This window comes from Lontra canadensis, unplaced genomic scaffold, assembly GCF_010015895.1.
Source record: "Lontra canadensis isolate GAN:19392208 unplaced genomic scaffold, GSC_riverotter_1.0 scaffold53, whole genome shotgun sequence".
Lineage (NCBI taxonomy): Eukaryota > Metazoa > Chordata > Mammalia > Carnivora > Mustelidae > Lontra > Lontra canadensis.
Window position 1 is genome coordinate 1,508,077 of NW_022631047.1, and position 26,925 is coordinate 1,535,001.

Consider the following 26,925-nt stretch of genomic DNA (forward strand, 5'->3'; position numbering starts at 1 on the left):
ACGGGCCGCTGGGAATTGTAGTTCCCACTTAGGGGTTGGCCTGGGCGCTGCTTGGTCTCGGCCTATCAGCGTTCTCACTAGGTCCTCTGCTCTGGTGGGTAGAAGAAAGCCGCTCCTGTTTCAGGAAGGAAGGTGTCGTACTGAAAGGTGAGCCCTTGAGCGTGCTGACTTAGGTTAAGATGACGTAAAAAATGATGTTCCCCGTTAACTTTATGAATGTTTTGGAAACGCATTTAAACAATCTAAGCCATTAAAAAAAGATTTTATTTCAGAGAGATTGAGAGCGCGAGCACAAGCAGGCAGAGCTGCAGGCGGAGGGAAAGGGAGAGGGAGAGGGAGAAGGAGGCTCCCCGCTGGGCAGGGAGCCTGATGCTGTGCTCTATTCTAGGACACTGGGATCATGACCCAAGCCCGAGGCACTTAACAGAGTGAGCCACCCAAGCGCCAGTGTCTTTTTAAGAGGGTCGGAAAATTAATTCTTCATAGAATTACCAGGTCCACTATGTGGAAATGAAGACCAACCAAATAAGGTCAAAGGCTTTTTATTCAGAGCTTGCTATATAGCAAGGGGGTCAGCTGCAGACACGGGTTCTGGCAGAGAGTCAAAGGCAGGCAGAGGAATTGGGAAGCTTTATATACTGGGTGAAGAGGAGGTTTCAGGTGTACTTAGATTCAAGGCTGTTTACATGGGAAAGCTGTAGCTGGGCTAACTGGTGTAGGGGCATTCTGTGTCATTGGTTAGGAGCGCTAATTTGGCTTTCTCTGATTGGTCCTAAATTGGAAGTAACCACAAAATCTAGGGAAGCTGATATTTATTAATCAAGTCCTGGCCATTTGGGGTTATGGTCTGGCTTCCTGAAGTATCACTAGAGACAACCGTCTGACTTTTGCAAGTCTGACCTATAGTAAGCTGGCTTCCTGAGCTGTTTATTATGGATAAGGGGATTGGTTTCCTGCGTTGGCTTCTTCAGGTTGTAGGTTGGAGTTCTGTTTTGTTTTTGTTTGTAAGTAAACTCTACACCCAACACTGGGCTGAACTCACAACCCTGAGTTGCATGCTCTGTGAGCTGAGCCTGCCGGCAGCCCTCAGAGTTCTGTTTTTATATATGGTCTGGCCACGGTTTGTACATTCAGTCTCTCAAGTAGAACACCCAGGAATGCTAAAATCTGAATTATAGGAATCTTGCAGAATCACGGAGAGATTTACGAGTATAAAAGGAGGCTGTTTGCTGCTAATGTGCAGATCTGCCCATCACTCTAACCTGGTAAAGATAAACCTCATTGCAAATGTGGACTGGGGTGGACAGTCTATAATCACAAAGATATCATGTCACTCGAAAACCATCATTTTCATGAATTTTATGTTTGCAATAACAGTAAGAGAGCAGGGAGAGAACGGAGTCTCTAGGAAGTTATTATTAGCTTAATCTCAAAAACGATCAGGGTCTCTCAGCTCCTCTGGGCAAACTGGTCAAAATTGGGCTCTGGGCAGATCATGCTTATTTGAATATTCCTTTAAATCTGGTTTCCTGCACAGATCTTAGTTGATTTTCACAATCCATAGGCATCTTGTGTTGGGTAGCATGAATTTCATAACTGGGAATGTCTTCACTCTAATAATGATGACAAGAGTGCCCTGGAGAGTGCTTTTTTGCAGAACCATATCCCTCTGGACTGTTTAATGGAGGTTTCTCAGTTTTCTCATTGCTGCCTTTAGGAACTGCCTTTTTTTTTTTTTTTTAAGATTTTATTTATTTCAGACAGAGAGAGAGAGTGAGAGAGAGCATGAGCGTGGGTGGGGAGGGGCAGAAGGAGAGGGAGAAGCAGACTTCCTGATGAGCAGGGAGTCCAACATGGGGCTTGATTCCAGGACTGTGGGATCATGACCTGAGCTGATGAAGTCAGATGCTCAACTGACTGAGGTACCCAGATGCCCCAGAACTGACTTCTTTGGGATATTTGGGAATCCATTTTGAATTTCAGGACCACTAAGGAGGGCAGCTCCTGAAGGAGTGAAGATGAAAGGGGAGAAAGCAAAGGAAGTTATATTTTTTGAGTTCCTACTGTATGCTCGATTTATTTAACATTAGTTTTTTCATCAGGAAAAAAGGAATAATAATAGCTAATGTTTATATAGCATTTGCTGTGCTGTCAGGTACCCTTTTGAGAATTTATTCTTCCACCTTCTGCCTGTCAGAATGGCTAAAATAAAACAAAACAATACAAAACAAGAAATAACAGGTATTGGTGAGGATGTAGAGAAAAAAGAACCCTCATGGAGGGAAATGTAAATTGGTGCAGCCACTGTGGAAAATAGTATGGAGTTTCCTCAAAAAATTAAAAATAGAAATATCATATGATTCAGTAATTCCACTACTGGCTGTTTACCCAAAGAAGATGAAAGCACTGGGGTGCCTAGGTGACTCAGTTGGTTAGGTATTTGCCTTTGGCTTGGGTCATGATCTCAGGGTCCTGGGATCAAGCCCCACATCGGGCACCCTGCTCAGTGGGGCGTCTGCTTTTCCCTCTCCTTATGTGCTCTCTCCCTCTGTGTTCTCTCTCTCTCAAATAAATAAAATCTTTATAAAAGTTTAAAAAAAAAGAAAATGGAAGCACTAATTAAAAAAGATATGTGCACCCTTATGTTTATTGTAGCATTATTTACAGTAGCAAAGATATGTAGGCAACCCAAATATCCACTAATCGATGAATGAGCAAAGACGTGATGTATAAATATATATATTTATATATGTGTATATAAATTTATATACACATATATTTATATATGTGTATATAAATAAAAACACACAATGGAATATTACTTAGCCATAAAAGAGAATGAGATCTTGCCATTTGCAACAACATGAATGGACCTAGAGAGTATTATGCTAAGTGAAATAAGACAGGGAAAAACAGATAGATACCTTATGATTTCACTCATATGTGGAATCTAAGAAACAAAACAAAGACAAACAAAAAACCCAAACTCTTAAATACAGAGAACAAAATTGTGGTTGTTGGAGGTGACATGAAACGTAAATGAAAAATAAATGAAAAAAAAAAGTAAGTGAAAAGTACAGCATAGGGAATATACTCAATAAGATTGTAATAACACTGGTGACATGGTGACAAGACTTACCATGGTAAACACTGAGTAATGCATAGAATTGTTAAAAAAAAAAAAAAAGAATTTTTTGGGATACATGAGTGGCTCAGTCCATTGAGCGTCTGACTGTTGATCTCAGCTCGGGTCTTGATCTCAGGGTCGTGAGTTCAGGCCCCATGTTGGGCTCTGTGGTAGGCGTGGAGCCTACTTAAAAAAAATTTATCCCTCATAAGAACCCTATATGGTAGATACTAATATTATCCTATTTTATAGATGGGGAAATATGTGGAGAATTTAAATACTTTGTCCAAGGTCACACCAGCTAGTGACTCTCTACAGTTAACCTCTAAGCTACATGCTGTGTCTCTCCAAGCGTTTGTCACGAGAATTAAATGAGGTAAAGTGAGAGGTCCCTAACACAGTTCACAGGCCACAAGCACACGGTGGCAGTAAGCTATAGAATTCTGTACAAATCCTCTGGTATGGAGGCTGTTATCTTACGTGCCACTGGGAGGCAGTATTGCCATTCAGCTTTCAGCCACATGGGTGCAAAACGCCTTTGTCCCTCAAGCCTTATACTATATGCCATCCTCTTTACATTTCCTATATATATATATACTGTCATCCTCTTTGGTAAGGTAAGAAAGAGAAGATTATAGAATGTGTTCTGATGAATCGAGAAGCATCACAAGGATGCTTCTTCTAGCCACAAAGCAAATAAATGAATGCCACAAAGCCAATAAAACAAGTGTTATAGGGCATTGCAATTGTTTTTTAATCTCTACGCTGGATTTCATATACAAAATTGAATTTTTTCACCTAAACTATAAGTTAACCCACCAGTTTTTTTTTTTTTTTTTTTTTTGTTAAGTAACCAGCTGGTATACATACCGTATGGATTTTCATATAAGTCATGAAGCTGCATACTCTTTGGGGCTAACTTTCTCTTTGCAGACTGTATAAAATAAAGGATACAGAATCAAATGGGAGCACATTTGGAAATTGCTCTGTTCTTCCACAGGAATTTGGATTGGTTGGAAGACAGTGGGGAGCTTTGGAAGGCTTTTAAGCAGCAGAGAGGCATAATCAAAGTTGCATTTTATTTATTTATTTATTTTTAAAGAAGATTTCATGTATTTATTTGAGAGAGACAAAGAGTGTGAGAGAGAGCATGAATGGGGAGGGAAGGGTAGAGGGAGAGGAAGCAACAGGTTCCCCACTGAGCAGGAAGCCCGATGCAGAGCCGGATCCCAGGACCCCAGGACCATGACCCAAGCCAAAGGAAGACACTCATTGAACCATCCAGGTACCCCAAAGTTGTGTATTATAAATAAATTCTGGAGCCCTGAGGAGGGCAGATAGGAGGGGAGAGAGCAGCCAGAGGCAGAGCAGTCTCTGGAAACTGTTGCTGAAATCCAGGTGACAAATACTTGTGGCCTGAAGTAGGGCAGTAAAGTGGAGATGGAGGGGATTGGGTGGACATAGCTGATGTAAGGAGGTAGAGTTAATATTGATTGGATGTGGGGAATGAGGAAGTGGTCTAGGGTGATTTCTCAGGTTTCAGGCTTGGGCAACTGGAGAGAAGGGGGTAGTCTGGCACCTAGTGGGCACTCATTACATTTGTTGAATGTTGAATGGGTTTAGGAATAGGAAATAATATGAAAATGAGGAGGATCAGATAGCAATGAAGTGTGATTATACAGTTTTGGAAAGTTTAATTTGAGTTACTGCTGTGATACACCCTAAGCACCCTATGTATTTCTTTCATAGTTCCCATCAATATGTAATGATGTATTTATTTGTGGGAATATATATTTAATGTCTATCTTTCCTGCTAAGATGAAGATTTCAAATATCATGTCTACTTTACTCACCTCTACTGTGTCCAGTAACTTGATAGGACCTAGCACATAGTTGGGGCTCTGTTTATGGAAGATATGGGTGAAACCAGGTGGGAGATGTCTGGCAGGTACTTGGATCTGAGGAGCTGGATCTCAGGAATGATCTGGACTAAAGACAGAGATTTGCAAGTCGTTAGCACTCAGATCAGGGTTGAAGCTGGTGATGACTGAGGATATAGACAGTCAGAAGAGAAGAAAGACTAGGATAGAACTCTTAAGAGATACTGACTTTAAAAACTGGGGAGAGAAAGGGGAGCCAGCAAAGGACAGTGTAAATGAAAAGGAGTATAAACGGAAGAAGAGCTGGGAAGGGTCATTTCATAAGTGCCAAGGGGGGAGAGTTGTGAAAGGATGCTGATACCAGTTCCAGTGTGGGTGGAGAGTGTTTCCCACACATCCAAACCAATTCTTCAAACACTAGCTGGGTGTCCTATAATTCAACTTGATTCTGACATTAGCTACCTGGAGACAGCCTCAGATTCCATAGGTTAAGGGTTCAACCACACAAGACTGCCCTACTTCAGATGGTGATCGCAAGCCCAGCTTGTCACTTGTGCTTCTGACCAACTGCTACAAATCAGAGGATCCCACACATTGCTCCTTGGGTTGGATTACTTTTCTAGAACTGCTCACAGACCTCAGGAAGCCCATTTACTGACTAGATTACCAATTTTTACAAAGGAAATGAAACAACCGCCAGATGAGGAGATAGAAAAGGCAAAGTGGGTGGGAAAGGTCTTGGAGCTTCCAAGCTCTCTCCAGATTCTTCCTGAATCTAATCTACATGTGTTCACCAACCTGGAAGCTCTCTTAACCTTGCCCTTTTGGGTTTTATGGTGGCTTTATTACATAAGCACAATAGAATAAATTGGCCCTTGGTGATTAAACTATCTCTAGCCCCTCTCTCTCCCTGAGGTCTGGGATGGGACTGAAAATTCCAACTTCTGTTCCTGGTTGGTTTCCCTGGCAGCCAATGAAGTGCTTTCCAAAAATCACCTCATTAACACAAGCCCAGTTGTGGTAGAAAGGGGCTCGTTAGGAATAACAGTACATCATTTTACCTTCATGGGTCTGAAGTGATTTTAGGGACGGAGGACAAAAGGCCAAACATTATAAGGAAAGATGCTCCCGTTGCTTTTTTTTCTTTTTTTTTTAAGATTTTATTTATTTATTTTTCAGAGAGAGAGCGAGTGTATAAGCAGGGGGAACAGCGGGCAGAGGGAGAAGCAGGTTCCCCGCTGAGCGAGAAGCCTGATGCTGGACTCAATCCCAGGACCCTGGGATCATGACCTAAGCTGAAGGCAGATGCTTAACCAACTGAGCCACCTAGGCATCCTTTCCATTGCTCTTTATCCCTCAGGCAGTTCCAAGGGCTTTGGGAGCTGTGAGCCAGAAACATGGACAAAGACCAAACATAAATGAAAAATAAATATTCGGTCATCTGAAAGACCAAATATATATTCCTTAGAATTCACAATATTGCATGCTCATATATGCTACATTATGGATGAACCTTGAAAACGTTATGCTAAACAAAAGGAATCAGTCTTAAAAGGCCTCATATTGTGGGATTCCATGTATGTGAAATGTCCAGAAGAAGCAAATCCATAGACATGGAAAGTAGATAAGAGGTTGCCTAGGGCTAGAGAAGGGAAGAGCAGTGACTGCTAAGGAGTACAGGGTTTCTTTTTGGGGTGAAGAAAGTGTTCTGAAACGAGATACCCTGTGAATATACTAAAATGCAGTGAACTGTATACTTTGAAAGGATTGATTGTCTGGTATGTGAACTGTGTCAGTAAAGGTGTCTGACTCCACGAAGGCTGAGATCCCAGGTTTGTGCAGCTGATCTCAGATTGGCAGTCTGGGTGGGCTCTGCTTAAATTAGCTGACCTCCTTACTCCATACTCCAACAGGGGTTTCATATTTTAGTATTCCAACTTAAATCAGAGGATGGGGGCCGAAGGTGTGGAAATGGCTCTGGTTGGCCAGGGCAGCTCTTTTCTTTCTGCTTTTTATTTTATTATAACAGGTCCGGTTCTCCAGCTGAGCAAGGATGACTTGGGTGAGGATTGTGAACTTGTTCCAAGGGCGTGAGTGCCCCCCCTTACCACAAGAGGGAGATGTTGTACAAGCAGGGCAGAAGGTGCTGCGCCACACCCCCCAGCATCCCCCTCTCTGACCCCGGTCCCCGGATTCACGAAGTCCTTTCAAGCCTCTAGGACTGGACTTTGCCTGAGCCGGTAGTGTGTGTGTGTGTGTGTTGGGTTGAGGACAGGGAGGAGATAAGGTCTGTGTGGAGAGAGGTCTTGATAATGAATTTTTTTATTTTCTCAAAACATCTTTCAACTTTGAATCCTGAAAGAAATTTCATCATCATTGTTTCTTCTGCTTTTTAAATCTGCACTCCTTTGGAGTTTGGGAAAGTATGATTTAAAGGTTGGGAGTGATTTTATCCTTGCAGATAAGATCCCCTGGGTATGCCTATAAATTGAGATTCTTGACATAGGGGAAAATCAGCTTTCTGTAGTTCATGCTGATAGCTGTGGGGTAAGTTCGTGAAACTGTGGGTAAGCAAAAGGAGCCTTCTCTAATTAAGTTATGAGAATTGTGTTGCTGAAGCTTGGTAGTCTCATTTGGGTCTTGCCCTAAACCGACCCCCACCAACACCAACCCCCTCCTGTGGCTGACCAAGCTCTTTGCAGTGGCAGTGGTGAAAATTTTTTTTTCTTTTTCTTTTTGACTCACTTGGCCACAAAACACAGTTTAATAGTCCCATTATTCCTTCCCACTTGTTAAATTTCTAATTCTGTGGCGAACAAAGAAGTAAAATTCCAAAGGCGGTTAAACAAGAAATGTTTGAAATCCGACATAGAGTCAGTCCCACACAGGAATTCCTCAGGTAACATTTTTCCTTTCTCTTTGTGGAATCTTATATGCTGATAGGAGATGAAGTGTGATATAACCAAAAACTGCCCACACAAGGCAGCAGTTGCTGGAGCATTTGCTTATTTTTTCCCACTTGGCAGAGGTGAAGTCAGCTGTTGGAATGAGGCTGAGATTGGAGAATCTGTTAAGTTTTATTCTTGGACAGATGCAGCATCTTCAAAAAGAGTTTGAGGTAACCTAAAGTAAGACACATAGACATTAAGGATAATAAAATGCAAATTGAGTGCTTGCTTTGGAAGCACATATACTAAAATTGGAATGATAGAGAAGATTAGCTTGGCCTCTGTGCAAGGATGGCATGCAAATTCATGAAGTGTTCCATATTTAAAAAAATAAATAAAATGCAAATGGAGTACAAAAAGAAAAAGAAAAAAGAAAATCAAAGTGATAGAAGAGCAAAGAAAAATGCTGTCTATAAAGCCTAAGAGAATTACTCTGATTGAACATTAAATTTGGCTTTGAATTTGTAAGATAATATGAAGAACTTTTTAAAAGTGTTTTTTAAAAACATTTTATTTATTTATTTGACAGAGAGATAGTGAGAGAGGGAACACAAGCTGGGGAGGTGGCAGAGGGAGAAGCAGGCTTCCTGCTGAGCAGGGAGCCAGATACGCGGCTCCATTCCAGGACCCTGAGATCATGACCTGAGCCGAAGGCTGGTGCAAACGACTGGGCCACCCAGGCCCAGAACTAGGTAATTTAAAAATAATCAGTAGCAGAGCGCCGGGGTGGCTCAGTCAGTTAAGCATCTGCTTTTGGTAGGTTATGATTCCAGAGTCCTGTGCTTGAGCCCCACGTCCAGCTCCCTGCTCACTGGGGAGCCTGCTTCTCCCTCTCTCTCTACTTCCCTGCTCCTGCTCTCTCACTTGCTCTATCTGAAATAAATAGATAAAATCTTTAAAAAAAAAAATCAGTAGCATACTATTTACTTAGACGAAGTCTCAAAAAAGAAAAAAAAAAGAAAGAAAAGATAAAACCTCTCCTGGTGCTGAATGAATGACAGGATTTATTTATTTATTTAAAAAGATTTCCTTTATTCATTTGAGACAGATGCAGAGAGAGAGCATGAGCAGGGGGAGAGGCAGAGAGAGAGGGAGAAGTAGACTCCCCGTTGAGCATGGAGCCTGATGTGGGACTCAATCCCAGAACCCGGAGATCATGACCTGAGCTGAAGGCAGACATTTAACCATCTGAGCCACACAGGAACCCCATGACAGATTTATTGTGTGGAGTCTTGCACAGTGTTTGGATTCATACTGTTCTTGATAAGAATTTCATAAGCAAATGCAGAGTTTTTCAGACTTTTTTTCTTTTCTTTTTTATCAAATATATATTTTTCTTTTTCTTTTTTTTCTTCTTTTTCTAATTTGAGTCAAACACATATAAATCATAAGTGGACAGTTCAGTGAATTTTCACAAAATTAATACTTACATTACAATCACACAGGTTAAGAAATAGAACATTACCAGTACCACAGACAACCTCCTAATACCTCCCTGCGTCTTTGACCCCGCCTACCTCCCCAAGGGTAACCACCAATCTGATTTGTAGTGACATAGATCAGTTTTGCCTCTTTGTAACTTTGTGTAGGTGGAATCTACACAAAGTTCTTTTGTGTCACAATATTATGTTTGTGAGATTCATACATCCAGTTGTGTGTAGGTGTAGTTCATTTTTGTCACTGTATAGCATTACATTGTGTGCACACATTTCAACTTCTTTATTTATTCAACTGTTGTTGCGTATTTGGGCTGTTTTCAGCTTTTTGGTGCTGCTACAGACACATCTTATGATGCACATGTGCACATATTTTGTCGTTGTTATATATCTAAAAGTTGAATCAATTATTTTAAGGAAGGTGGATTTTTATCTTTGGTAGATAAGGACAAACCATTTTTCAAATTGATTGACTCAATTAACTCTTTCAGTGTACATGCTAGATTGTTCCATATTCTTGCCAGCACTTGACATTGTCAACTTTTTTTCAGTTAAAACATAATGGTGGGTGCCTAGTGGCATCTGATTATGATGAATGATTATTGACTTGAGTACCACCTGTATGTCCAATATGGGAACAAAGAATATTGTGGTGGATTGGTCCATGAATTGTGCTGATTTTATATATATATATATAATTTTATTTATTTGAGAGAGAGAGCATGTGAGCATAGTGGGGAGGGGCAGAGGGAGAGAGGGTCTTTTTTTTTTTAAGATTATTTATTTATTAGAGAAAGAGAGAGAGAGAGAGAGAGAGTGCGCGCATGAGAAGAGGGAGGGGCGGAGGGAGAGGGAGAAGGAGGTTTCTGTTGAGCAAGGAGCCTGATGTGGGGCTTGATCCCAGGACCCAGGATCATGACCTGAGCCAAAGGCAGATGCTTAACTGACTGAGTCACCCAGGTCCTCCCCCTACCCATGTGTTGATCATAGACTAGCTCTTAGGATCAGTGATGAGACTGATAGGAGTCTATAGACAAACTCAGGTCTGAAGATTTGAAAAGAGGGAATAAAGGCTATTCCTTATTTTGCAATGCACTATATTGCAGAGAGATGGGTCCTTTGCTTGAGACTGAAGAAAGTCAGGGTGAATTAGCGTTGTCCAGTATGGTGACAAAGAGCTGGTAGAAGTGATGAAGGATGTTGCCATACATGGAGTTTGACTTCTGAATGCGTCAGATGGTTTGAGTTCTCATGATGAAATTTCCTTCTGTTATAGCCTGCAGGAAGAGGTAGTAGGGCTCATAGAGAAAGGCCTAGAATGGCACTGATAAAACAATGACCACCAAAATATTGCTAATAATATCTAATAAATTTATAGTGTTTTATGTATGTTAACTCATTTAACTTTCTTAACAAATCACCAAGGTGTTCTTTTCCCATTTAAAGATAAGCTCCCAGGTACAGAGAGGTTAATTCACTTACCCAAGGCCACACTACAAGTAAGTGATAAAGTCTGAATTTGAACCCAGGTAATCTGGCCTCAGAATCCAGGCTCAGGACTTTATGCTATCCACAGAATTAGGGTTGGGGGCAGGGGAACTCATGCAGACAGATTCTTGGAAAGGAAGAAAAGGAAAAGTAGGCAGGAATTAGCCAGGTAGTCTCACTGGTATCAACTAACAGGCTCCCAAAAACGTGTTCTGACAAACGGAATACATTTGCACTGTTGATGAAGGGGAAGACCGTGGAAGCCTGAAACATCTCCAGGTTTGGATAGGAGAGTCTTCAGCACACAGCAAGCACAATGGCAGAGTAGGGAAACCCAGTTTAGCAGAGAGAGCCTAACATTGAGGATTGCCAGTCTTCCCTCCTTCTCACACCTGTGTCAGGTGTTTATGATTGCTCTACTGAGGGATAGATGATGAGTATCATAACTAGTTTCTTTTGGGTTTCTTGGTTGTAGAGAAACCAGTCAGGTACAGTAGTTCATATATTACGATACTAAATCATATTATATATGATTTATATTTCTAATACCCATGCCAGTGGCTAGGGACCCTGTATTTGCCCCAGATTCCGAGACAACCAGAGAGGTCAATTCCTGGGGCTCCAAAGGGGCCCTGTCACTGAGACCTGGGCTGGAGGGTGGGATCTGGAGACTGATAATGGGGAGGCAGGAACAAAGGAGGGACACCCTAGTGGGTGCTTAGGTGGAGATTAAACCATCTTCACTTCCTCTTGGAGCCCCTAGATGTGTTCCACTTCCCTAAACCCCTTTATACCTTTGTTTCCTATTCCCCTAGCTTCTCCTTTTCCCCTTGTACTTATATTGCCCCATCTACAAATATAAATAACCTTCCCTTGGAAAAGAGCTCACTCTAAATGGGGAAAGGAGGAAGGAAATCTCAGGCTGGGAAATGGCCAGATGACCTGTGTAGTTAGTTCATGGAGATAATCTCAGGACCAAGTCTCCAAGGCAGAATGGGCCAATGACTGCGCTGTTGGTAAAGAAAAGGCTCTGTAGGTGTTTCCTACAGAGTCATGTTTGGACTCAAGTATCTCCTGCCCAAGGAGGTAGCTCAGTGAAGATACTTCCTAAGCAGAACCCAGCCCTCAGTACTGCTTATCTCCCTGAAACTTCTCCCAGGCTTTCCCTTTTCTCCTTCCAGTCTCCTTCAGGTTGTTCCCCATCCTTGCCAGCATTTATTATTTCTTGTCTTTTCTGGCTCCTATATGTATGTTGACTGTATATGTGGGTTTGTTTGTAGGCTCTTGATTCTGTTCCCTTGGGTGTGTGTGTGTGTGTGTGTGTGTGTGTGTTTATGCCAGTAACATACTTCTTTAATTACTATAGCTGTGTAGTATAGTTTGAAATCAGAAAGTGTGATGCCTCCAGCTTTGTTCTTCTTTCTTGGTATTAAATTGGCTATTTAGGGTCTCTTGTGCTTCCCTAAGAATGTTAGGGTTGTTTTTTCTACTTCATGAAAAATGCCATTGGAATTTTGATAGGATTGCATTTGAGCTGCAGGTGGCTCTGGGTAGTATGGACATTTAACATATGAGTCCTTTTTTAAAAACATTTTTTGATTTAAGTAATCTCTGCACCCAGTGTGGGGCTTGCACTCCTGACCCAGAGACCAAGAGTTGCATGCTCTTCCAACTGAGCCCCGACAGTATTAATTCTTCTGATCCATAAACATGGGATATCTTTCCATTTATTTGTGTATTCTACTATTTTTTTCATCAAAGTCTTACAGTTTTCATTGTACAGATCTTTCACCTCTTTGGTTAAATTTATTTATTCCCAAGTATTTTGTTATTTTTGATACTATTGTAAGTGGGTTTGCTTTCTTTATTTCCTTTTCAGGTAGTTCATTATTATTATATTGAAATGCAACTGATTTTTGTAGGTTGTTTTTTTATGCTGCAGTTTTACTGAATTTGTTTATTAGTTCCAAGGGTTTCTTGGTTAATCTAGGATTTTCTTTCTTTCTTTTTTTCCCCTTAGCTCCAAACCCACCTCTAGAATTTTCTATATATGTTGAACCATCCTTGCATTTCAGGGATTTGAAACTGGAAATCATCCTAGGACCCCCCCACCCCATCCAATCACTAGGTCCTAGGGCATCTGCCTCTTGTATATTTCTAATTGCTCCCTTCTTCCTCATACCCACTGCATGATCAACTCTTTCACCTCCTGCATGTCTTTGTTCAGATATTTCTTTCTCAGTGAGGCCTACTCTGACAACCATATTTAATGCTGTAAACCGTCCTCCCTCCAGCCCTCTTGATCCCCCTTATTCTGCTCTTTTTCTTTTTAACAAAGTACATATCCTCTTCTAACGTATTTATTATATCTATTGTTTATTTTACTTTTTAAAAAGTTTTCTTGAAATATAATTCACATATACAATTCATACATTTAAAGTTTACAATTCAGTAACTCTTAATATATTCACAAGTTGTGGGATCATCACCAAAATCAATTTTAGAATATTTTTATTACCCTAAAAAGACTTCTCTTACTCTTTAGCCATCACCTCCCATTTTCCCTCAACTCCTTGAACCCAACCCTAGGCAACTACTCACCTACTCTTTGTTTCTATAGATTTGCCTATTCTGGAAATTTCTTATAAATTGAATCATACACTATGTGGTCTTTTGCAACTGACTTCTTTCACTGAGCATAATGTTTTCAAGGTGCCAAAGCTACTGTACCATTTTACATTTTCACCAGCAGTGAATGAGGGGCGATCACCTAATGCAGTGGATGACACTGCATTAATTAAACAAATGTTTAATTAGTTTATGTTTAGGTTAATAAGCTAAATGTTTATTAAATGTATGGATGAGAAACTGTAGGGCATAATCTACATTGTTTAGCATGCCATCCAAGGACTTTCCTGATCAGGTCCTTACCTATTTTCCCAGCATCATCTGTGGCTACTCCATGGCCTCTAGCCTTACAGACCTCTCTGCCTTCTCCCATCCTATTCTGGCGGCCTGAGGTATATTTCTTGTCCTTCTGCTTAGTGTGCTGAACTTCTGTTCACCTCGAATACTACTCTCCCCTTAAACCTTTGGCGTGAAAGGTGCTTTCTCTTGCTGTTCTCTCCACATTTTCTTTTTTTTTTTAATTAATTAATTAATTAATTAGTTTGAGAGAGAGAGAACATGAGAAGCAGACTCCCTGCCAAGCAGGGAGCCTGATGTGGGACTCGATCCCAGGACTCAAAGATCATGACCTGAGCCAAAGGCAGTCCCTTAACCAACTGAGCCACACAGGCACCCTCTCCACATTTTCTTAATAATTTTATTTCTATTTCTATTTCCCCTCCTAGTTCTGTGAGCTTCTTAAGGACTGTCACTGTTCTATTCATCTTTTTTTTTTTTTTTTTAGATTTTATTTATTTATTTGACAGACAAGTAGGCAGAGAGGCAGGCAGAGACAGAGAGAGGAGGAAGCAGGATCCCCGCTGAGCAGAGAGCCCGATGCGGGGCTCGATCCCAGGACCCTAGGATCATGACCTGAGCCAAAGGCAGAGGCTTTAACCCACTGAGCCACCCAGATGCCCCTCTATTCATCTTTGTATCCTCTGCACTTAGCCGGGGCTTGGCACATGGTTACTATTTAATAAATGTCTGTTTCAGGGGCGCCTGGGTGGCTCAGTGGGTTGGGCCGCTGCCTTCGGCTCAGGTCATGATCTCAGGGTCCTGGGATCGAGTCCCGCGTCGGGCTCTCTGCTCAGCAGGAAGCCTGCTTGCTTCCCTCTCTCTCTCTGCCTGACTCTCCGTCTACTTGTTATCTATATATAAAAAAAAAAAAAAAAAAAAAATAAAAAAAAAAAAAAAAATGTCTGTTTCAGTGAACAAGTAGAGGAAATCGCAAGAGCAAAACCCCAGAGCAAGAAATCCACTGGCAGGTTTGAGAAAACAGTGAGTTTTCCAACTTGATTGTGTTAAAAAACAAAACTCAACTGAGTAAATCTGAGGATCTAATTGACTCTGTTAAATGATTCATGGATCGGGCAGTATCCCATCTAGCAAGGAGAGGGGAGCTGCACTAAGCTTGGAAAAAGAAAGGTTTTTAAACGCACAAGGAGGGCGTTAAAAAAACAAAAGAAGAAGAAATTTGTTAACAAGGAATGCATTCTTTAGGCAAGGTTGCCCTCCTAAGGGAGAAAGAATCTATGGAGGATTATCTCTTAGTGATGACCAGGAAATTCCATTTTGGCTGCTGAAAGGTTACATTCCTGGAGAAGTTGAAATTGTAGTTAGCTTAGGTATTAAATCATGGTTTACTGACATGGGGCCTTAACATAAGTGACTCCATTCGGGGCCTGTGGTTTTCTTTTTAACATTCCCCCCTTCCGATCAGACCCTCAGTTTAAGTGAGAGATGTGATAAAAAAAGTTTTGTTTTTGTTTTTTTTTGAGATGTCATAAAAATTAAGGCATTAGCGCCACTCAGCTACTATTCTGTAGTTTTGCAGCTGTTAACAAACAAAATTCGATAAATAAATTTAAAGATCTAATTGGCTTTATTAAATGATTCATGAATCAGGCATCATCCCATCTAGCAAGTAGAGGAGAGCTCAGAAGAGCTGTGCAAAATGGAAGGTTTTTATAGGAAGGAGGGTGGGGCAAGAAAGTTATTAGCAAAAGAAAAGGATTATTCTAGGCAAGGGTTGCTTTCCCTTACGGGGAAAGCTGGGGGGTCTTACCATGAAGATCATCCTGTCTTCTTTGGAGGATGCAGAGGGCCCATGTGGCCGACTCATAGGTGCCCATCAACAAATTCCTGATTAAGACTATATTTATGGGGCGCCTGGGTGGCTCAGTGGGTTAAGGCCTCTGCCTTCGGCTCAGGTCATGATCCCAGGGTCTTGGGATTGAGCCCCACATCGGGTTCCCTGTTCAGCAGCGAGCTTGCTTCCTCCTTTCTCTTTCTGCCTGCCTCTCTGCCTACTTGTGGTCTCTGTCTCTCAAATAAATAAAATCTTAAAAAAAAAAAAAGACTATATTTATGGGCTATGTTGAAACTGTAGTTAAATTAGGTATTAAGCCCTGGTGTGGGGCCTTAACTAAATGCACAATTCTGGGTCTGTGGTTTCATAGCTTTTGTTGATCCTTTGTTTGGTATTCACAGGTCATGACTTTTTTTGCTTAATCTCTGAGAGATCCACAGGTTACAATCTAAGGTTCACGATTTTTGAGTTAGTCATCCTCTTTGTGCTTTTTTTGATGTTCTAGTCTTAGGGAGGTCATTTGCTTGGTGGTTAGTGGCTGTGAACGTGCATGTAAAACTTTTGAGAGAATATGACACTAGGAATAATGGAGGGCCTTGTACACCCAACTGAAGTTTTAGATTATTTTTAGTAGGTTGAATGCTTTTCAGGTAGTAACATCAGCAGAGCTGTGCTTTGGGAAAATTAAGCAGACAGCACCATGTAGATGAGAGGGGAAGGGACTGATCCTGTTGGGATAGTGAGAAGGCTTATATGGTAGGCCAGGCAACAGGCACTGAGTGTTGAAGGCTTGATTAAACTATGGATGTGGCCGTAGGTATGAAGAGGAGGGGACAGGTGCTCTGGACACAACCGAGCCTGACTCTACAGCCTCATTTCCTCAAAGAATGCATTGGGCTGGGAAGAGGAAGTGTCAGAGTGTTAAGACTAAAATGTAATACAAATAGACATTGGGAATACTAGAGGAGAAGCACTTTTAGGAGATAAGATGATGAGTCTGCTGTGGGTATACTGAGTGTCTAGCTAAATGTCTGGCTGGAGAGTACTTCAGGAAATTAAAACTATAGGACAAAGCCTCAGGAAATGGTCAGGTTGGGGATACAGATCTGGGCAACTGTGTGGAGGTGTGAGTTGGAACCTTAAGAGGAGACGAGATGGCCAAGGAGAGAGTGAGGAACAGTCAGGGAGGGATTCTGGGACAGACCACTGGGGAATCTTTATACTTAGGGTGTAGGAAGGAGAGGAGGAACAGACTAGGTGGAAGTGTTGGGTCCCCCCAAAATTGGGTACCCCAATAATGGGTCCGTGATTAAAGGAGCGAGACTGATACAAAGCGAAAGTCAAGCAAAGCTTTATTTCGCGCCAAGCATCAGGAATCAAACCGACCGTCAAACAGACTGGTTGGGGCAGCCCCTACAGAGAGGACGAACCCTCCCTGCTTTCCAGACTAACTTTTATAGAGCAAAGGCCATGTGGTTGGGCCTGGCCACACACAGGTGGCCAATGAGATTGTAACACACACAGGAAACTCCACAGTGATGCTAGGCGACCAACTGAATTACAATTTACCCTAGTAGACATTTGAACCAGCCTATCACCTAGGTCAGAATTGGCCCAAAAGGTGCCCAAAGGGCAGGGCCCATACTCCTTGGTAGCTAGGAGACCGTATGCGCCCCCACTGATTGAATACCTCCACCTGGCCTGACCCACCTTTGTACTGGTTTCCCGGACTTGCTTTTAAGTAAGTTCCCCTGGGAGGGCAGGTGAGGGGGGAAGTCAATTTAATTTTTACAACAAAATGGCAGTTCAACCAGGGTGGGGCCGCTTGGCTGAATAGGCCCTTACAGAAGGGAAGGGGCGCTGTGATGGAAGCAGGAGAACCAGGAGAGTGGAGTATCTCAGAAGTCAAGGGAGGAACGTGTTCCCAGAATTGGGTGGTCAAAATGGAGCAGGTGATGGCTTCCGACTGTGAGAGCAAGGAGCTTAGGTGGAAAAAGTAGGCCAGAGCCGGACCATGGGAAGTCTTCTAGGGGAGAGATAGTATGGTGTGGTGATTTGATCCTGTCTATACTACTCACTATCTGTTTGACTTTGGGCATTTCATTTCATTTTTGCCTTAATTTGTGCCTCAGTGTCCTCATCTGAAAAGTAGGCATAATGCTTGCATGTACGTTGTGAGGTTATATGTTTGTGTATGTTGTTTTGAACAGTGCCTGGTACAAGGAAAGTTCTAAATTACTGTTCACTATTATGATTATGTTCCAAGCTGAGGAGTTTTGACTTTATCTGTGAGTGATGGGGTCATGGATAGGCTCCAGCAAGGGCATGGCATGGTCAGAAAGCAATCTCCTCCTTCATCCAAGATCCAGTTGGAATTTGAGAACCAGATACAATTACTAGAAAAAAGAAAGTGCTAGCTATTGTGGTGATATCTGAGGAGGAGAGATAAAAGGCCTTAAGGATTGTCTCCTTGGTCGTTGGTGAGCCCTGAGTTTCCGGAGAGGGATGGGGATGGGAGGTGGAGTACAAGGGGTTGGGAACGCATGGGCAGAGAGACAGTAGGGGACCTGTGCATATGTTCTTTGAATATTTTGACCATATGGGGTAAGAGAGGTTGTCATTTGGAGGGTAGCAGGGCAGGATGGTCTTAGGGAGAAGGAAAGACAAAAGAGGCAGCCCAGAGAACAGACAATATAGAGACATTTAAAGCAAGGATGTCCTCACTGGACATGGCAGCTCCTGAAATGAGAGACAAAATGTGGGTATGAATTAGACTGTGCAGGCTGTTGGTTTAGAAATGAGGATGATAAGGTAGTGTAAGGGCCTATTCAGCCAGAGCGGCCCCACCCCGGTTGAACTGCCATTTTGTTGTTTATGCAGTAAAACTTAAATTGACCCTGCCCCCCCCCCGCCCCGCCCCGGGAACTTACTTAAAAACAAGTCCCGGAAACCAGTCCCAGGTAACAAAGTCCAGGTACAAGGGTGGGTCAGGCCAGGTGGAGGTGTTCAATCAGTGGGGGGCGCATACTGTCTCCTAGATGGGCCCCACCCTTTGGGCACCTTTTGGGCGCCAATTCTGACCAAGGTGATAGGCTGGTTCAACTGTCTACTAGGGTAAATTGTAATTCTAGCATGACCGTGCAGCTTTCTCTGTGTGTTACAATTTCACTGGCCACCTGTGTGTGGCCCGGCCCAACCACATGGCCTTTGCTCTGTAAAAGTTAGTCTGTAAGGGAGAGAGGGGTCGCCCTCTCTTGTAAGATTCTTGATGCTTGGTGCGAAATAAAGCTTTGCTTGACCTTCGCTTTATATCAGTCTCGCTCCTTTAATCACGGACCCATTATTGGGGGACCCAACAATAGAGCTTAACTGGATTTTGGCAGGGAGGCAAGAGGTCAGCTCATCTGTGGAAGGAGAGCCCGATGAACATGAGGCTGGGAAATTGAGAAGGTTGGAGATTTGGAATGGGTCTTATTGGGAACACACGAGGGGAGGGTCAGATGGAGGCAAACAGAAGGTCTGCCTTGTGTCAGCGAAGTCCAGCCGAGATGGGGTATTATTGATTTGCTGTGGAAATCGCTGGTTTGTTTTCTAGCCTTTCTCTAGTGCCACTTGGCAGCTGGCAATGAGGGAATGTGGATAGTAAAGGCTTTGGGACACCAGTAAAACACCCCTCAAGTGGCTGGCCCCAGGACCTACACTGAATAAGGAGGCAAATGAAGCCATAAGAGGACCGTAATAATATGAGACTGAGCAAAGGGAGGGCGCTGTAGGAGGAAGGAGACAGGGAGAGGTGAGGGAAGGATGGGGAGAGATACGAAGGGGCTGTAGTCAGAGAGGGCAGTTTCAGCTTTCAAGATCTTTGTGGGAGAGCAGTTTCAAACGATGATGAAGACCAAGGGTGGCGAGGGTCCGGCCTGAAGTAAAGAGTAGATCTTAATTTATGTATTACTACTATGAAGGTGTTTTCTGAGTTCAACTTCAAAACTCCTTAAAGAAAATTAACCAGGTGGTGTCCTGTGGATGAGAAGGAAAGAGACAATACGGTGTGAGAAAGCTAAGTTCAGTTGATGGACAGGAAGTCAGAAAATGTCTAGAGGTGCTAAATCAAGAAATAGTATAAACGTATAAATCTCCTGGGTCAAAGGCAGAAACATAAGTGATTGCATGGCTTTTGCAGATGAATGGTTATAAAAACAAGCAGGCCACTTGGGGTTTGCTCTTTGAAGTACTCAAGGCATATTTAGGGAATTTGATTCATGTTCAGGTTTGGCGCACGGAGAGTCTCTCTGACCTGGCATGTCTCTTCCATGAGTGCAGTCCTCTCGCTGCTGGGTATGCGGTTGAAGAGTAAGACCCTGGAAGGCTGTGTGGCCTGAGCTGCTCTGTGATGGGGGAAATGGATTTTCATCTTTGATTAACATCAGGAAGTGACTCTTAGTCAATAAACAGGCAGGAGGAAGCCCTGTTACAATAGCACACCAGAGAATGCAGAATGCGGGTGCGGAGGAGAGCCAGAAGCATCTGGCTAGAGAATGGAAAGCTCTCAGGTTGGAGAAAGAAAGTTGGGAATGGGAGAGAGATCATGGGGAGGGGGAGGGAGAGGGGAAAAAAGGAAGTGGGGAGAGGGAGGGAATACTAAAGTTGGGAAGGGGCTAGGGATAGCGTAAGTCTCTAAGGAATTTTGGAAGCAGGGTTTCCAGGAGCTTGAGGGGCAATAGCTATTGTTGGGAAAAGGTCATTTATTACTGTCTAGTAAAACCTTAATTATGAGACCTTTTAGATGTTTGTCAGTGGGTCATAGGCTTGGGGGATGATTGCCAACATGTATCTTGAGGAGCAGAGATAAGGGAAGTTTTTGAAAGAATTTTTTTTTAAAAATATTTTATTTATTTATTTATTTGAGAGAGAGAGAGGGAGAGAGAGCATGAGAGGGGAGGTCAGAGGGAGAAGCAGACTCCCTGTGGAGCTGGGAGCCCAATGCGGAACTTGATCCCACGACTCCAGGACTCCAGGACCATGACCCGTGCTGAAGGCAGTCGCCCAACCAACTGAGCCACCCAGACGCCCCAGAATTTTTATATGTTTAAGTAGACTTACAGGGTCCTGGGGGTCGGGCTGAAATTGCCTTTTGGCCTTAATGAACTGTCAACATCCAGGCAGCTGAGTTCCTAGAGGAATGTCACTCCGCCTGTCAATGGGCTGTAAGTAGTAAGAAAATTTAATAATTTTTCTTCTGCCTTTGTTTCCCACGTCAACACTATCTACTGGAGATAGCATCAGATCCCACAGGTGAAAGGTTCAATCCTGCAAGACTGCCCCCCTCCCCCACCCCCTACCCCATCCTCAGCCCCTACTACAGATGCCAGCCACCAGCCCAGCTTATCACCGGTACTTCTGACTGACAGGCTACACATTGGAAGTTCCAAGATCATTGGAAGTTCCAATGATTCAATTTTTGGGTTCTATTAATTTGCTAAAGGCCCTCACAGAACTCACAGAAATGCTTAACTCTACAGAACAAACTGGAGGTCTCCAGGGGAGGGAGGTGGGTGGGGGGGGCGGAAGGAGTGAAGGGGGCTAAGAGCACATTTATCATGATGAGCACTGAGTAATGTGTAGAATTGTCAAATCACTATATTGTACACCTGAAACTGATGTACCACAATATGTTAACTCTACTGGAATTAAAAAAAAATCAACTCACGGAAATATTTTTTGTGCTAGATTTCTGGTTTATTATAAAAGGATATAACTCAGGAACAGCCAGATGGAAGAGATGCGCAGGGCAAGATGTGGGGAAGGGACACAGAGTTGCAAGCCCCCTCCAAGCATGCAGCTCTCCCCAGTCTCCATGTGTTCACCAACCCAGAAGCTTTCTGAACCCCATTCTTTTTTGTTTTTGTGGAAGCTTTTTTTATGGAAGTTTTTATGGAAGCTAGGCATGATTGATTTAAATCATTGACCTTTAGTGATTGGACTCAATCTCCAGTCCCTCTCTCCTTCCACAGAGGTAGAGGGGTGGGTGGGACTCATTCCAATTCTCTGATCACATTGTTGGTTCCCTCATCCTTAGGAGTGGCCCCAAGGTAGCCTCATTAACATAATAAGACAGCTTTGTTCTCCTCACTTAGGCAATTCTAAGTGTTTTAAGCATTGTGCGGGAAATGGACGAATACCACATATATATTTGTATTTATAAATCACAGCATCACAACCCTTCATTCTCTTGTAGCTACTGCCTTCTTTCCTCTCCTTCCCAGACTCTTAAAAGGAGTCTCTACTTGGCTCTACTTCTGCCCTCTAATCCCGTTCATTTGCCCACTGCTGGCTGGTTTTTACTAATTCCCTAAGAGTCCTGTTTAAATCACCAGTAACCTGCCAGTATTCAGTGGAGCTCCGTGTGGAGAGCTGATCCTCATTAAGCCTCTCTTCCCTTAGCTTCCTTTGACTTTCTTTCTACTACTTCTCTGGCTAATTCGTCCTGTTATTCTTTTCTCCCTTTGCCCCACCCCTCCGGCCAGGATATTTTTGTTTCATTTATCTATCTAACAGCATTTATCCAACTACACAGCCCCGGCTGTATACCCTTCACTGTGCCAGCTGCAGAGGAATCCATAGCCTGGGCTCGCAAGGGCTTCATAGTCTACAAGTCAGAGGAAGCAGTGTGACGTCATGATACGCTCAAGTACAGGCTGCAGCTGGGATATGGGTAGGGGGTTGGGGGGGGAGTGGTCCCTTTTGTTAGATCAGGGGTCGGGTTAAGAGGGGTCCAAAAGTCTTCTGCCTGGACCCCTCTCCCCCTGCTTTGCCCTGAGCTATACTTCATCTCTCAGTGCTCATCTATAAAATAATGCAGCGGTTGTGGAGGTGTATTGCTCAGATGTCTTTTCAAGAGAATCTGCTTTGAGGAGTGAAGTTGACTTACAGCCCCCAGCTATTGTTTTTGGATCTGCGATGGCCTGTATACTGAGGCACGCTTCTCCTGGGCACCCCCAGCTAGTGACGGAGCGTGGTGGCAGCAATGGAACCCAGCCAGTTCTGCCCAGTGCAGGGTTCTACTTGACAGTCTCAGCTCAAAGGCACCCCCATTTGCCTGGCTGAGACTTTCTGAGGGTCCTATACGTTAAGGAGCCTCCTCTCAAATCCTCCCTCCTCTTTCTCCTTTCAGAGGCTATCAGACCTGCATCACCACCTACTCCTGCACTCTCCCCTTTATCCTTTCGTGGTATTTTCCCCACCAAATCACTCACATGCCTGAATGTTTTGGCATTTGAACCTGACACAGGGATACGACAGGACCTGCCTTAGAGTGCTGTTGTGAGAATTCAGTGAGTTCGTATATGGGAACTGCTTAGAAAAGAGCCTGGTACACAGCAAGTATTAGGCTATTGTTGTTGTTAGCTATTGTTATGATTATTTTATTATCCTTTAGATCTCAACTTCTATTTACTCTCTCTCCAGAAACCTCAGATCTCCTAGAGTGCTCCAGCAGCATCTTGTCCTTAATTCTGTTCCATTGCTTTGTTTTCTTGTTGGCCTTCACCCTTAGATGGTAAATTCAATGAATAATGGAACCTTGTTGGATTTACTGTTATTTATCCGTGCCTAACATTGTGTCTGACTCATAGTAGGTGTTGAATTGGTGTTTGTTGAATCAAAATGATCGTTCAGCTGAGTATTAATGGATGAGTGTTATTGGCCAAATGGATGAGGACTGGGAAAGAAGGGATTGTTGAGATCATTGTGTACTGGGCCACAAAAGGCCTGTACTGTGTGGGGTACTGGAAGCTGCTATGACTAAAGAGTGCGTGCAAGAGGGATGTGGCAAAAAAAGAAGCCTAAGGAGTAAGTCAAGGGCCAGAGCACCTCGATGGCCTGAATGCCAAGCCAAAGAGTGTGAATGGCATAGATTCACCTCACGCAGGTGTCATGTGCAGCCCTTATGATGTGCTGGTGGGCTCACACCCATCTGTGATGGTGTCTTACGTCCTTATGAATCATATGTTATTGCACCCAACACTATAGGTTGCCCCCAAATGGTGGCTGTTTCTCTAGAACTACATGACGAAAGGTAGGCCTCTCTGAACATTCATTTCAACAACGCATCTGATTGGTCTTTATTTACAAACTGCCTTGGCTGCAGTATCTCCCCCAAACAGTTGGGTCTCTTAACCCACGTCTTTGCCTTCCTCACAGCCCTGTTAAATATACCTTCCACTCGCGCTGTGGTACAGATCTCTCAAGCTAAATCTGCCCGTCCTACTCCTCAGTGTAATACCTCCCGATAACAGCACACTCTGGTTGCCTATAAGATAACGTCCAGATTCCTTAGTGTGGCCCAGAAGGAACGCCCTGGTCTGGGCATCTGTGTCCTCTGTATGCTCTGTGGCACACCATGCTGAAGTGCTTGTAGGCATCGGGAAGTCATGCTGCCCACCACTTCCTTCAAATACAGGCTGTGGCTGCCTGGAATGTTCTTCATCTGGGTCTGCTTCTTGAACTCTTAGCTATCTTACAGGAAGTAGTTGCCAAAACACTGCTCCCTGTGAAGCCATTTCTAACTTGTTAGGCCTCAAGTCCCACTCGTTTGCAGCCTCGTCACACTGTTTGTTGTTATGACACTGGCTACACTGCATGGCACTCGTCCTGTTACCTCTGATGCCCTCTCTGGACTATGGCTCCCGGAGTATTGGTGACTGTGGAGTCCCCAGCCCCAGGAGCAGTGTCTGGCACATAGCATATCCTCAGTAGATAACTGGTTAAAGAGACAATGACAGAAGGGAATGAAAGCTGGTCTCTTTCTTTTGAAGCAGAAGGGAGTCCCCTCACCATGTGGCTGTGCCTGGCGGCCCTCGTGGGCCTCTACTTCCTCCTGCGCTGGTACCGGGAGAGGCAGGTGGTGAGCCACCTCCAAGACAAGTACGTCTTCATCACGGGCTGTGACTCGGGCTTCGGGAACCTGCTGGCCCGGCAGCTGGACCTGCGAGGCTTGAGGGTGCTGGCCGCGTGTCTGACGGAGGAGGGGGCCCAGCAGCTGAGAGGCCAGACGTCAGACAGGCTGGAGACGGTGATCCTGGACGTCACCAAGACAGAGAGCATCTCGGCAGCCACCCAGTGGGTGAGGGAGCGTGTCAGGGACAGAGGTAAGAAGTAGTTTCTCCTTTCATTTACTTGGGCATGAAGTTGTTAAAGTTTTCTCTCTACATGTAATACCCCAAAGTAGGGCCTAAAAGGCTTTCTCATTTGAAGGATAGTTGTGATCTTCAGTGGTGTTTCATTTCCTTAACAATGTTTACCTTGAAAAATGAGCCAAATAGATTTGAAGCTATTATCTCACCTTGCCAGTGGAGTATTTATGACCATAGTTCTTTATGTTTATGTTTAAAGAATTTTCAAGATATTCTTAAGAAACTGATCTTCTTCCCTTGGCTACCGTTTAAAATAGAGTCATTCCTGGGCACCTGGGTGGCTCAGTTGGTTAAGCATCTGTCTTTGGCTCAGGTCCTGATCCCAGGGTCCTGGAATTGAGTCCTACATGGAGGCGCAGGGGAAGGAGGGTCCCTGCTCAGCGGGGAGTCTGCTTCTCCCTCTCCCCCTGCCAATTTCCCTGCTTTTGTGCCCTCTCTCTCTGACAAATAAATAAATAAATGAAATCTTTAAAAAAAAATTACGTTATATTTAGCATACATATTTTATATGATATGTCTTATACTTCTGATAGCTAATGTCTTTGTGAGTCTTTTTTTGCTTCTTTTGATTCTGTTGGTTCTTGCATTTGGTGTTTTGCTTCCTTCTGTATTTTGATTTATGACCATGAACTACAATTTTTCTTAGTAACTCTGGTGATTCCCTGACGCCTGATATAAAGATTTTTCCAGAGAGGATCCATGTTTGCTTCTATCATGTGCCAGGGGTGCTCGGAAGCCTTGACCACCTTGAACTTAATTCTTGGCTTGACATTTTTGGACCATCCAGATAGTGGGAACTGGGCTGCAAACTCTGGTGAGAAATGGCTTGTAGTAATGATTCCTCAGGGTTGGTAGGGATGATTCTTGCTCCCTCCCCACAACAGCAAAGTTCAAGGTGGACAGTGTTACTCTCAGTCCTTTGGAAGGACTTTCTGTCTCACCCTTATACGGATAGCATAGCCATTAAAGATCCCAGTTTAATGAAGAAAGTATTTTTTATTAGAATCCCTACCTTAGGTGGGTCCTGGACTTCATATCTTATTGTGTATTTTTTTGAGGCTATAAATATTGAAATTCAAGTTCACACTGGTTGGCAAATACCCTCAAATCAAAAGTCGGCACCAATGTTCTCTTTATTGTCTCTGGATTACTGCCTTTTCTTAGTTTTTGTCCTGACCTTCCTCTACTTTCTTGTTAACTGATGGATTTAAGAACATTAAAAAAAATAGGGGTGCTGGATTTAAGAACATTAAAATATATAGGGGCGCCTGGGTGGCTCAGTCATTAAGTGTCGGCTTCGGCTCAGGTCATGATCCCAGGCTCTTGGGATTGAGCTGCGCATCGAGTTCCCTGCTCGGCAGGAAGCCTGCTTCTCCCTCTCCCTCTGCTGCTCCCCTGCTTGTGTTCCCTCTCTCTGTCAAATAAATAAATAAGTAAATAATCTTTAAAAAAAAAAGAACATTAAAAAATATATTTTGTCTAACATTTTTAGTTGCTGTCCGCTGGAAGACAGATTAAGGTAAATTGTCGGTTTTGTCTGAAACTGATCTTCTGCTTTGACTGTTTTAGGACTCTGGGGCCTGGTCAACAATGCAGGCATCTTCCACCCACACTGCTACATCGAGTGGCTGAAGATGGAAACCTATATGGATGTCTTCAAAGTGAACCTCATTGGCTTGATTGAGTTGACCTTGAGCATGCTTCCCTTGGTGAGGAGAGCACGTGGGAGGATTGTTAATGTCTCCAGCATTCTGGGAAGAATTGCTTCCTTTGGAGGAATCTACTGTAGCTCCAAGTATGGAGTAGAAGCCTTTTCAGATATTCTGAGGTAACGCTCTTAAGTTAAAACAAAAGCAACAAATATGTCATAGGCACTGTGCTAATTGCTTTTGCCTACATTATTTTATTTCATTACTCCAAAAATCTTGATTTATAGATATTATTACTAGTTTGTTTTATATAGGAAATTGAGGCTCCAATTTAAGTCTCTTTCCCAAAGTTCACCTGCCGCAACTCAGATTTGGCAGAACTGTGTTTTGACTGTAGGTCTTTGTTTCCTTCCACCACATCACACTTTAATTCTCAAGATTTAGCCT

At 43.3% G+C, this 26,925-nt stretch overlaps 1 protein-coding gene and 1 non-coding gene across 3 annotated transcripts in view; both read left to right on the forward strand.

Annotated features, from left to right (window-relative positions):
- Positions 1–31: 31 nt before the first annotated feature.
- Positions 32–26,925, forward strand: part of HSD17B6 (hydroxysteroid 17-beta dehydrogenase 6) — a 35,107-nt gene continuing 8,213 nt past the window's right edge. Inside the window, exons 1-3 of one of the 2 annotated variants that reach the window (XM_032874511.1) lie at positions 32–147; positions 24,452–24,784; positions 26,399–26,657. In XM_032874511.1, the coding sequence (XP_032730402.1) occupies positions 24,472–24,784; positions 26,399–26,657 (572 nt within the window). In that variant the 5' untranslated portion in view covers positions 32–147; positions 24,452–24,471. The remainder of the gene's footprint in view (positions 148–24,451; positions 24,785–26,398; positions 26,658–26,925) is intronic. The other variant, XM_032874512.1, reaches the window with a different exon arrangement.
- LOC116877849 lies at positions 8,177–8,281 on the forward strand. The gene has a single exon (XR_004384723.1). It is a non-coding gene; the product is annotated as a U6 spliceosomal RNA (small nuclear RNA).